General features: G+C 35.0%; 1 protein-coding gene across 8 annotated transcripts in view; it reads left to right on the forward strand.

The window, feature by feature from the left end:
* Mctp (multiple C2 domain and transmembrane region protein) overlaps positions 1 to 12,017 on the forward strand; it is a 690,267-nt gene that overhangs the window by 493,191 nt on the left and 185,059 nt on the right. For all 8 annotated transcript variants that reach the window (XM_090373448.1, XM_090373456.1, XM_090373439.1 and 5 more), the window contains one exon: positions 6,955 to 7,057. In XM_090373448.1, coding sequence (XP_090229574.1) covers positions 6,955 to 7,057 — 103 coding nt within the window. The remainder of the gene's footprint in view (positions 1 to 6,954; positions 7,058 to 12,017) is intronic.

Raw genomic sequence — 12,017 nt, forward strand, 5'->3', positions numbered from 1 at the left:
ATTTTCATTCTCTTACCAAAAAAAAAAATCTGAAAATTTTCTCAGGACTATTAGCCTAATTTCTCATGCTAGCAAAATTCTTAAAATCATACTAAAAAGAATTTCAAGAAAACTTGAAGAAATGAGGGTTGGGCAAGCTGGTTTCAGACATTGCAGACGAACCAAAGATCAGATCTTAAGTCTGACTGATTTTTGAAAAATGCGAAGAATTCAATGTTCCAGTTGTTTTGTGTTTTATAGATTACAAAGCACTTGATTGTGTTCAATGTGAGAAACAATGGAAAAGTATGGCTATTATGTGATTACCAATCCACATAATTCAGCTGATTAAGGTAATATAACAGGAAGGAACTGTGAGAACCAACATGGGAAACACCGACTTTTTTCAAAATTGGTAAAGGTGTCAAGCAGGACTGCATTTTTGCCACCTCACCTTTTTAATCTTTATGCTGAAGGTCATGTATGAAGCTTTGGAAGATTTAGACACTAGCATCAAAATTGCAGGACTGAAGGTGAACAACCTTCATTATGCGGATTGTATTGTGCTAATTTGCAATTCCGAGGATCATCTTAAAGTAACTCTGAGGAGAGTATGTGAAGCAAGTAAGAAAAAAAGGACTTTCTGAATGTGTGTGTAAAACTAAAATTATGGTAACTGGTGTTAATCTTGGTTTCAGTAAAGTTAATGGACAAGATATCGAAGAAGTTGATGAATTTGATTATTTAGGGTCAAGAATAAATAAGAATGGTGATTTCTCAAATGATGTAAAGAGACTACAGGTAATTGCTAAAATGGTAGTCATTGATCTGACAAAATTATGGAGAGATCAAGATCTGCCCTTAAAGAAAAAACTGGGAATCATTGATTTGTTAATTTTTCCAGTTTCCAGTTGGATGTGAAGGATGGAATCTGAAAAGAGTTGACAGGAAGAAAATTGAGGCATTTGAAATGTGGTGTTACAGGATAATATAGCATATTTTTTTCCTTGATCAAACAACAAATGAGTGGGTATTGAATAAAATAAGCAGGCCTAAAATTCTTCATAGTATCAACAGAAAACTAAAATTTTTTTGGGCACATAGCAAGGATGAAAAACGTTCAGTTGAAGAATATAATGAAAGGCAAAATGGAGGGGAAGAGGAGCAGAGGAAGACCTCCAATAGGTGGAACAGTGGGATCAGCAAACTTCTGGGCATGACATTTTGGGATGCCGCTCGAAGAGCACAAGAGCAATCCAGTTGGAGGAATTTGTTGATGGTCACAACAGCTCCTCAGGGAGCCATGTGACTGGAAGAAGAATCCCTGCTAACAAAATTCCTCTATATCATTGACAAAACCCCCAGTGCAGCCTGTCTGCACTTCTTAGAAAACTTCATATCTGACTGCACAATTACTCCCAAGTCTTTTTGTTTTCACGCTACCTTGAGTGTAGTACTACATGGTTAATATGTTAGTCTGGGGTTACTGTTACTCATATGCAGGAATTTGTCAGTGTTAAACTCCAGTTATTTCTCAGCCCATCTGTGCCTATCTTTTCTAGATCCTCTCAGTGGCCATTGCTAGAGGAAGTTTTTTCAAAGGCGAAATTAATAAAAACTTAACTATTTAATGATGACACAAGATCAGTATGGTAGATGGGTTGGCCACATTATCAATTGAACATGGCATTGCCAAAGATTTCAGTTTGGATGACATGATGCAAAAATTTTCAGCTGATATGGCCCAAAAATTTAATCTTTTGAAGCAGAAAATTTATGTAATAATTAGTGCTACTTGTTTATCAAATTTATTTTAATACTTTATTTTTGAAGTGGAAAACTTTCTTTAGCTAATGAATGAGGTGTGGGTGCAAAACTACAATTGACTCTGGGTACCACAACCCTTTGAACCAATTCTCTCTCCAATCTACAGTTACTTTGTTTTCCATTTTCTTTTGACTCCTTTGTTTCACTTAGACTTCAAAAACAAATACCTGTTCCTGTATTAGGTACAAATTAAAAGAAAGATCAACAGGCTTACGGGATTAACTTACAAACCAGAGGTTTTCAATCATTGTCTCCCCCCCCCCCCAAAAAAACCTATTCATAAGAGAATATTTCTAAGAAAGCCAAAATTGTCTGTACTTAGTAGTGGAATTTCCCTTAAACACACAGATGCTAAATAGAACATTGTAAATAATTTACACCACTGTAAAAGAAACAAAGATTATTTTCAAAATAGTTCATCAGTTGTAAACAGGTTATAAAGGAACTCAATCACAATTCATTACAGTGTGAACAGACAACTTTAATCATGCAGACATCCATAGTTTAAACCTTAAAATACTAAGTGGCCAGTATTTTACTCTTAATGCTAATTTATTTTCTAACATTAAACACTTAACTTTGAATGGGTTTTCAAAAAAAAAAAAAAACTAAGTGTAGTTAACACTTTTTAACAAAATCCCTGTTTCGATACTTGTTTATTTTTAGGCTTTCTTTCATAAAAAAAAATTGTAGTGGTCCACGTGTTTGGAGGCTTTGTACTAACAGAAATTACTCAGTGCCAAATGTTTGCTTTGTCCATTAAATTAGTGAATTGCAAAAGAGGTCAAATTCCAAGTATGCTTTAAAAAAGGAAAAGGTACCTACCTCTGCATCCATGAAATTTGCGAGATAGAATTTAGAGGTTACCTTTAAAAGCTTTATATTTCCCAGCTTTCAATACACTGGATTCATCAGAGAACATTGTCTTCTGCTATTTTAAAAAGAAAATTTGACTTCCTGTCAGTTTACGCTACTTATTCTTTGCCAAAATAATGTTACTTGTTATTTAAACTGCAATATTTGATAAATAATCATTACACTTTAAACTTTACATTAAGTTTTCACTCCCTTTCTTCCTCACTATTGTAACTCATTCATACATGTGCTCTTCTAAAATATAGCAGTGAAATCTCCCCCCCTCCACCCCCCACCCAAAGCATTTGCATATGCTCTCAGAAGTGCAATGAATATTGCACTGTGCCATTCTGAGAAAGATAAACTTTGTTAACAAAATAAACAGCTATTCTTTGTGTTACAGGAAAAACCTGAAATTTGTTACTACCAGTTCTTATTAGTAAAAACAGGAAGCTTCTGACACATTCGATAAAACTAGTTTTGACTAGTAAGAACTAGAAACACTTGGAGGCCCAAGTGTTTCTAAGAACTCCAATTCAAAGTGCAACTCCTGGTATTTATTGACATTTTTTAATAAAAATGAGTTCCTTTGGAATTTCAGTTAGCAGAAACCAGCAGACAACTGTGAAATATAATGGAGGGGAAGGTTAAAATTTGAACAAGACTCTTAACCATGGATTTTTGTAAAAGCAAATGATGGCTAGATGTAGCTCCATCTGTTGATTGGCTGCTAATCATCACAGTTTTGCATTAGAGTGAATGCCATTCTGCAAGCAAGTAGAGCCATCAGGAATTTAGACTCATGCTCAGCTATTAAAAAAAAAAAAAAAAAAAGTTTGGTTAGTTTATGCCACCAAATTCGGAATGGATTCTAGTGAAAAATGGTGTCTATAACGTTTATTATGTGCCATTTTTTTTTCACTTGAATCCATCTGAAAATTGGTGGCTTAAACTAACCTGACCTTTTTTTTTTTTTTCACTAGTGGAAATGAAAAAGTTTAAGCAAACTCCCACTACAAATAAAGGTGAAGTTTCCTGGCCTGTCTATTGTATTAACTGTATATTAATGTTTGTATGTTAATGACCTTCTGTTGAATAGAAATCCTATTCATAGTTTTTCTGATGATAGCACATTGTGTTCCATCTTCCAGTTTGAGAAAAGTTGTCTGCACAAACAGCAGTTTCACCTTCTCGAATCCATAAATTCCTTAAATGCTGATCTTCAGGTAATTCCCCATTCTTGTAAAAAGGATTGTTGTCCTCCTATGCTCATCGTTGATGACACAGATTTCTAGACAAGATCACATATCTCTATTAGGAATTACCCCGACTTTTAGCATAAGCACATTCACTAATATTTCTTCCTCTACATCTAAAAAACTGGGTTTTCTCTTTTGTCTTTGGTGTTACTTTTCTTCTAAAAAGCTATTCACTCTGTATAATTCTCAAATCCACCCTACAATGGACTATTTTATCCACACCTAGAGTCGTGCCCCATAAACTCTGTCAGGCTTCTAGACTCTATTCAGAATAAGACAGTTAGGTTAATTAATAGCCCATCTCTTAAAAAGTCTCCCCACTCTGTCTCAGATATTGTTTCTGCTACGTGCCTATTTTATAGATACTTCCATAGACAGTATCTATTGGCTTCTGCAATTCCCCTTGCTCTTTGAAACTAGTCCTACATATGCTGCATCCAGCTAGTATCCTTTTAATGTCTGACTTAACTCATAGAACCAACTTTTCTTCTTTTTCGTTTATTCCTTCAACTTCTGTTTTTCGGAACAGTCTATCTTCATATGCATTTCCTGAAAATTACAATCTACAGAAATTCAAGTCTAATGCCGAAAATTTCTTTCACTTCTCAACTGTCAACCCTCACACAGTAGTATAGGTTCTCATAGCTTTCGTGTTTGTGGTTTTCATTAAAAAAAAATGTAAACAATGAGATAATGGAGACATTGACTTATTACATTGATATGAGGAGTTCACTTGTGAAATTTTTCATTGTTGAAATGCCCTGTATATGAACCAGTTCTAAAATTTGGGTGGCTTTCATTTAAAATTTTCTTTCCACTCTTTGATGCAGTGTTGTTGGTCTGGTGTCTATTTTTTGGTCTCTTTCATTTTCATTCGGGATTTATTTATTTATCCTCAAAACTTCCAGGTAAAATAGCATACTCTGCACTGTCATCAGCTACTTTTCTCTTGAATTGCCACTCTTCTCATGCTACATAGGTCTAAGACTCTTTTACTACATAAAATTCATTTAAACTGAACTGTTAATACTCAATTCAGTCTTTGTTTTTAGGGGTGTTAATATTATAGATATGGATCATTCTAAAATTATCTAAAATAGTACAGAATTTTGTAAAATTCATGCGATTCATGAAACTTATGGAATGTTCATTGGTGAACTTAGTTTGTATATAAAAAAATTCTGCTTACTACAAATAAATAGCTAATTAGGTGCCTGGTTCTGTTAGACCTGCTGTTTCTGGAATCAAGGCTGTTATCCATGTAAGAAAAAAAGTGATATATCAGCCAGTTCTTGTGTATGTCAGTAACAGCTGGAAGTTTCTAACATTTCAACACATGACCTCCACATAAGTAACTGAGGTTTCCTTATTCAACCTGATGTTTATACATTGTTTGCTGTTGAATTTTACTACCGGGATTCCACTTGTTGGAATCCCACTTAGTGTAATTTAGATAGTTCTTGGAGTGCGTCCACGTGGCTAGGGTCGGGACGCAGGTAGCTTGTTTCCTGCCTCCCGGCTGCTAAGACTCCAGGGCCGGCAAACAACAACCATCACAACACACATGTATACTTACATACGCACACTTGCTGGCTATAAATAACCTATAGATGCTATAGCGGTATATAGGGGTAACCCTGGAGGCCGCAATCAATACAAGAATGCCTTGTCCCTTGTTGAATTTTACTACTGCAGTTTATTGAAGTTTGTGTAGTTTAGGAGTCGGGAATCACCAAGAAAGAGAAGCATGATGACATCCAGCTTAGGACTATGGGCTTGGCACACTCAGGGTCCCGAGCTTGGATGTCATCATTCTTCTCTTTCTTGGTGATTTCCTTCTACTCTCTCTCTCTCAGGGTAACTCAGAAATTTATTTTAGCTGGTGCAGCATAAGCCTCAGGCTTCCTTGCACTATATGGCTAGTAATAATCAACTGATTTGTTTAACCCCACAGTTAAGGGGAGTGGGGCTTCGTGATTGATTGCCTAGGAACAACACAGTAATGCAAAGGTAAACAAGATGGTAACAATTTATATGTGAAAATATACATAATAATTCAGTGGTACAAAATGTACTGCAAAAACTCTTTATTTTTTTTGAGGCTCCTAAAAATTTACTAGTTCGTAAATGCTACCATAGAACACTGCATATAGTATGCCATATTTCAGTTTTCTTGGCTGGTGTGTCTGGCTCAAGAGATACAGTTCTTGAAATCACTTAAATTATTACTTGATAAATCTTGCACCACAATTTCTTCTGCAACCCTACAAAATGTAGTATTCCTTTTTTTTTTTTTTTTTTTTTTTAACCCTGACAAAGATCACTAACATTTTTCATCTTAAACTTGACCTATGGTATCTAAATTTTTGGAACCAAAGATGGTGTAATTATTATTCTTATGGTGCAAGGAAGCCTGAGGCTTTTGCTGCACCAGCCAAAAAAAAAATTTCTAAGATACAGAGAGGTGGGGGGAAATCGCCAAGAAAGAGAAGAATGATGATATCCAGCTCAGGACCTTGAGTGTGCCAAGTCCATACCAGATTGAGCCCCTATTCTTAAATTATGCCTGATACAGATGTAGCAGGTTTTGTAGAACACACAAAATGCATTTTGCACTGGTGCAGCCATCTAAATAACACAAAAATCTTAAGTTTATGTATACACTCATGCTGAATTAGCATATTTTTCACTGAAAACTTTATCTTCATTTGTAGTAACTCTTTGTATTTCATTGCATCATTAACTCTTTGTTTACTGAAGTAAAAATTATTATTAATATTAAAACTTAAAAAAGCATTTATTAATAAATGCTAAATTCAAAACTGGAACTGATGGCATCACCAGACTTGCTCAACATCCATGCTTGTTAATGACTACTTCATTTTGTGAATGCCCTCATATTATGAACTTAAGGGTCTGAAATGGAGAGTAATCATCTGTAAAATTATACAGGTGCATGTTCTTTCAGATGATAATATTATGTTTTTCTGGAACCAGATTAATTCAATTTACATTTTTGATGCTGTTTTGATAGTCAGGTAAAAGACATCCATTCAGTGCTGGAGATCACTGTATTTGATGAGGACCGTGACAAGAAAGTTGAATTCCTTGGGAAAGTAGCCATTCCTCTTCTTAAGGTACTGAACAATACTTACTGATAATAAAATCGTTCCTTAAGTTTTTTGGTAATCAGAATTGTCAGTTCTTATGTTTTGTATTTCTATGTTGGATTAGTCATATGAAGTATTAATTTTTTCAAATTAATAGCGCTAGCTTGCCTTATTGATTGATGCCTTTCTGACAAAATATTGGGATTAACTCAATATTATTTGCAAAAGGAAGAAACAATTGCACGTGTTGCAGTTGCTCTTTCAGCAGATTAATTCTTATTCAAACAATTCTTTTAGTTCTGTGCAAACTTGTTCTTGTGTGATTTTAAAGTGTTGGTGAGTTATAACACTGAAGATACAAAACTCCAATTGTGCTGTGCTAATTCATAATTTGAATGTTGTAAAAATATAGTAGCTGCCTTTAATTTTGAACAGTGGTAAGCTTTAAAACTTGTGGATTTATCCCACTCTGTAATGACCATTTAAACAGAAGAAAAAAAATCCCATAACACAGTTGGTGTTTTGGTATTGGTGCATTATCCACATTAAAAATTCTATTTTAATGTAGCAAAGTATTTCGTTATATTCCATTAAAGGGAGTTTTTAAGAGACTGCTTAGGTCTGGTAAACTTAGTGGGTTTTTTTTACCATTATGGTAAAAGACTACTACTTTGCTGCAAGTATCATGCATTTGGTTAAATGATGTAGCTCATAGGTGTCAAACTCAGATAGGAATGGGGGCCACATATTATACAAGAATCAGTGCGGGTCACATATTGACTTTACTTGAACGCATTGGTTTTTATATTTATATGTATTTATTAACACCTACATGCATACAAATCAGATTGGAACTATGGATAAAAAGAAACATTAATTTTGTTTTAATATCAAATAGATCCAAAATCACTACAAAAGATATTGCAACAAAAAAATTCAAAATTAATTTAATATCGTTTGCTAGAAACTTGGCATCTTTTGCAAGAAACTATTTTAGGTATAAGCTTTTGTGATAATGCAGTTTTCAGTACGGATGACAAATGCTCACTTGTTAATCTCACCCCATGTAAAGTTTTTTAATTGTCTTCAGGAGTGAAAATAACTGCTCGCAAAGGTATGTACTACCAAACATAGCTAAGATTCTTGCGGCAAACATGCACATTTCAACAAAATGTCTTGGCAAGTAAGAATAAAAGTCAGGAATACCAACCTCACTACACTTCACTTCTCTTTTAGCACTGTGTTACATTAAATTTCAACAAGTTCCATTTGAATGTTACTTTTTGCTTTCTCAACATCAAAAGAAAATGGAGTGCTAAATAGTAAATTGTTTTCACGCATGTTGAATCCTTCAAATTGCCTTTCAAATCTAAATAGTAATTCCTGAATATTTGAGGAATACTTACTGAAATACAAGAACCAAATTAATCTTGATAATTTTTACATGTAAGAAAATGAGGCAAATCACAATTTTTCAGTTGCCTTTCCCAAAGTCAGTTTTATCTTAAAAGCTTTAACACAATCACACATAAATGTTACAGCCTGATTTCGACCCTGAAGTTTTAAGTTCAGTTCATTTAAATTCCCTGTAATATCTACAATAAAAGCCAAATTCTGAAACCAGTTCTTATCATTAAGTTGTTCTGGTGACTCTCATTTCTAAAAACATTGATTTCTTGGCATAGTAATTAAAATCAATTCAAAACCTTATGATAGGAAAGCCAGCGAACTTCTCTATAATGAATTAAACAGAAGTTCACTGGCTTTCCTTGATAAGGGCATCCAAAAGTAATGAAGAAAACTGCCATCGATTCAAACCTCGGTAGCATATAAAATTCGTTGTTTTCTTTAAGTTCAGCCCGTTCCATTCTCACTACTTTGAGTACAACACTTCCTGATGTATAATGCAGTCAACATGATGAAACTTACTATCAGGAGCAATTTCATTCTGCTTAGCCAATAATTTAGCTATAAATCCATTTGTCTTTCCTGTCATTGCTGATGCACCATCTGTAGCCATACACTAGTTTTGATAATGGAAGGTTATACTTTTCTAAAAGTCCATATACTTACTTAAAAATATCTTCACCTGTTGTATTGTCATTAAGAGAGAATATCAAGCAGTTCTTCAGTCACAGTAAGATTTTCATTACATGCACAATTAAATACAGCTACTTGAGCCAGTCCACTAATATCAGTACTTTCATCGACCGCAATCGAAAAAGTCAAAATTTTCCATATTTTCTGTAAGTTTTCCACTGATGTTGGTGGCAATTTTGTCGATTCTTTCTGCAACAGTGTTTCATGATAATGAAATGTTCTGAAAAGTTAACTTTTTGAGGGCAAAGAATTTTAGTGGTTTTCACCATACACTGCTTTACAAATTCACCTTCGCTAAAATACTTTGAATATTTAGCTACGAGTTCTAAATTAACATAACTAGTTTTGGCCAGACTCTCGCTATCTTCATAATTTTTATAAATACTTTATTTTTGAAGTGTAGATTTCAAATTTCTTAATTTATCTTTTTTTCTTATTTTACCCAAGTATTGATTGTACTCAGAACTGTATTTCATAATGGCGTTTTAAATTATATTCCTTGGGGACACTAATATTGTGTGTACAAATTAAACATAAAACCTTGTTGTTTACTTCAGAAAAGAGATAATTTTGTGTTTTTGTACATATTGGTAAGGGTATCCACGTGTTGGACAAGATTTTGCAGCTCCGGCGAATGCTAAGTTTTTAATTATATTTAGCTGTTTTATTGAATTAATTGTTATATTAAATTATTTTCTATAAGTAGCTTATAGTCCTAGTCAAGCTCCTTGGTTTATTTTGAATTTAGATAGCGATTTTGACAGTTAATACTTAGTGTCAGTGGATATTACTGTTTGTAACTTGCTGCCATTGTTATATACGTTATAATGTATATCCTGAACTAGATAGCATAAGGTTTAACGAAAAACCAGGTAGCAAAACACGTAGCACTGTATTAGAAATGTGATATCTTAGTATAGTATTATCAATTAATCAGTAAAATTTATTAATCTTATTAAATTTCATTCTTAATTAAATTGTACTTAAAAGGAATCATGACCCAGACTAGAGCAGCAAAGCAATGCACGCTGATTGGCCAGAGTGCTGTGGCTCAGGGGAGAACCAAAGGGGGAGATTCTTCAACGCATCATAGCTCAAAAAAAAAATACCAAAATGTGAAATGTTTGCAGACCTGTCAAGAACAGGACATGATCTAACCAAGGAGAATGTCTTTGTGTGTGATACTTGCAGAGACTGTATAAAATTAGGTGCCAATTCAGCATTCTGATGGGTGTCTCAGAGTTTAAGGTGTAAAGTAGATGCCCTCGAGGAAATTAATAAGAGGGGCCCATCAAGCTCTCAGCTGCCAAACTCAACACCAGAGCTCACTGCTGTACATCAGGCAACACAGTGGCAATCTCTAAAGCAGAATGCGTTTGTCCCACAGTAGCTAGTTATTGTTGGTGACTCTATTCTCAGGGAGACGGAGGAATATATTATGCAAAAAGGATAGGTGGAACAGCACCAGGGTATGTCTGCCAGGTGCAAAAGTTAATGATATTGTAGAGCAGATATCATCTTTTAATGGCACAAAAAGTGATATGTTGCATATGCTTGGCACTAATGACCTTAAGAGTAAGAGATATGCAGATTTAATTAACAAGTACAGGTTAACATTGAAAAAAAGTTGCAGGCTGGGGTTGAATTTGAAAGTGTTTGCAATTCTGCCCAGACACAATAGGAGGGAGTATATGATGAGAGCCTTTTCAATCAATTCGGTCCTGGAGATATTGTGCAAAGCTCATGGGGTAGAATTTTTTTCATTGTGGTCTGTGCTTGCTAACAGGAGAGACTGCATCTAAAGGGATTGGATACACATGAATAAAAAGGGTGCAAGAATATTTGCTGATGCTATCAAGGCAGTGTTAGGTGGGTTGGAAAACTGCTAGCTGGGGGGGGGAATTCACAGACTAAAAGATTAACAGTAGCCGCAGGCAGAGGCGAAAGCGATTCTTGCACTGCTTTTATTGTAATGAGCAGCAGCCCAGAGAGCAAGTTGCTGGGGATTTCAAGAGCTGCTGAGTGTCATCATGGAACATGTAAATACATGGGCTGCATTATGCTAGCTAAGAGTAAGAACAGGTGCATTTTTACTTGCATGTACACTAATGCTAGAAGTATAGTAAATAAATTTGATGAATTTGAAATGCAGATCAAGGCATCAAAGGCAGATATTGTTGGGTTATTAGAGACATTGTGTCACAGATATAAGCAGGTCAGAATTAAGAATTTTGGGACTACAATGTGTACAGAAATAATACAGGGTAGGAATGGAGGAGGGGGTTATGCTGTTAGTTAAGAAACACACCAGTTGACATGGGTGGACAGCACAATGTTAAGTCAGTTTGGTGTTGACATATGCACTGGGAAAGGAAAAATGAGAGTAGGAGTGTGTTATAGACCGAATGGCTCAGATGAATACAACAAACAATTGTGCAGAGAAATAGTGGGCCCGTAAATCAGTGTCTTGTAACGGGGGATTTTAAATTTCCAGATATTGACTGGAACTTGTGGGTTAGTCACTAGGATGTTAGCAGGTGCCTCAGTAGCCAGGTGGGAAGGAGCAGCAGTGCATAGCACACACTTCTTGATTAGAACGGGGTTCGAGCCTGTCACCACCAAATACGGAGGATGCGTAAAGGTCAGGGAATGACCACCGCATATCCCGGAGCAGTATGGCCTTAGTTGCTAATGCTCCTAAAAACCAAATAACAATTAGGATGCTAGCAAAACTTTTGTGGATTTATTGGAGGATTGTTTTCTACAGCAACGTGTTCGAGGGGCAACCAGAGAGAGTAATACTCTTGATCTGGTTATCAGCAATGATCATTTGTGTATTAAGAATTTGCAGATAAAGGAAACATTAGGTTGCAGAGATTGCAGTTTA

Source organism: Mastigoproctus giganteus, chromosome 1 (assembly GCF_048544385.1).
Source record: "Mastigoproctus giganteus isolate SK-2022 chromosome 1, ASM4854438v1, whole genome shotgun sequence".
NCBI classification, from domain to species: domain Eukaryota; kingdom Metazoa; phylum Arthropoda; class Arachnida; order Uropygi; family Thelyphonidae; genus Mastigoproctus; species Mastigoproctus giganteus.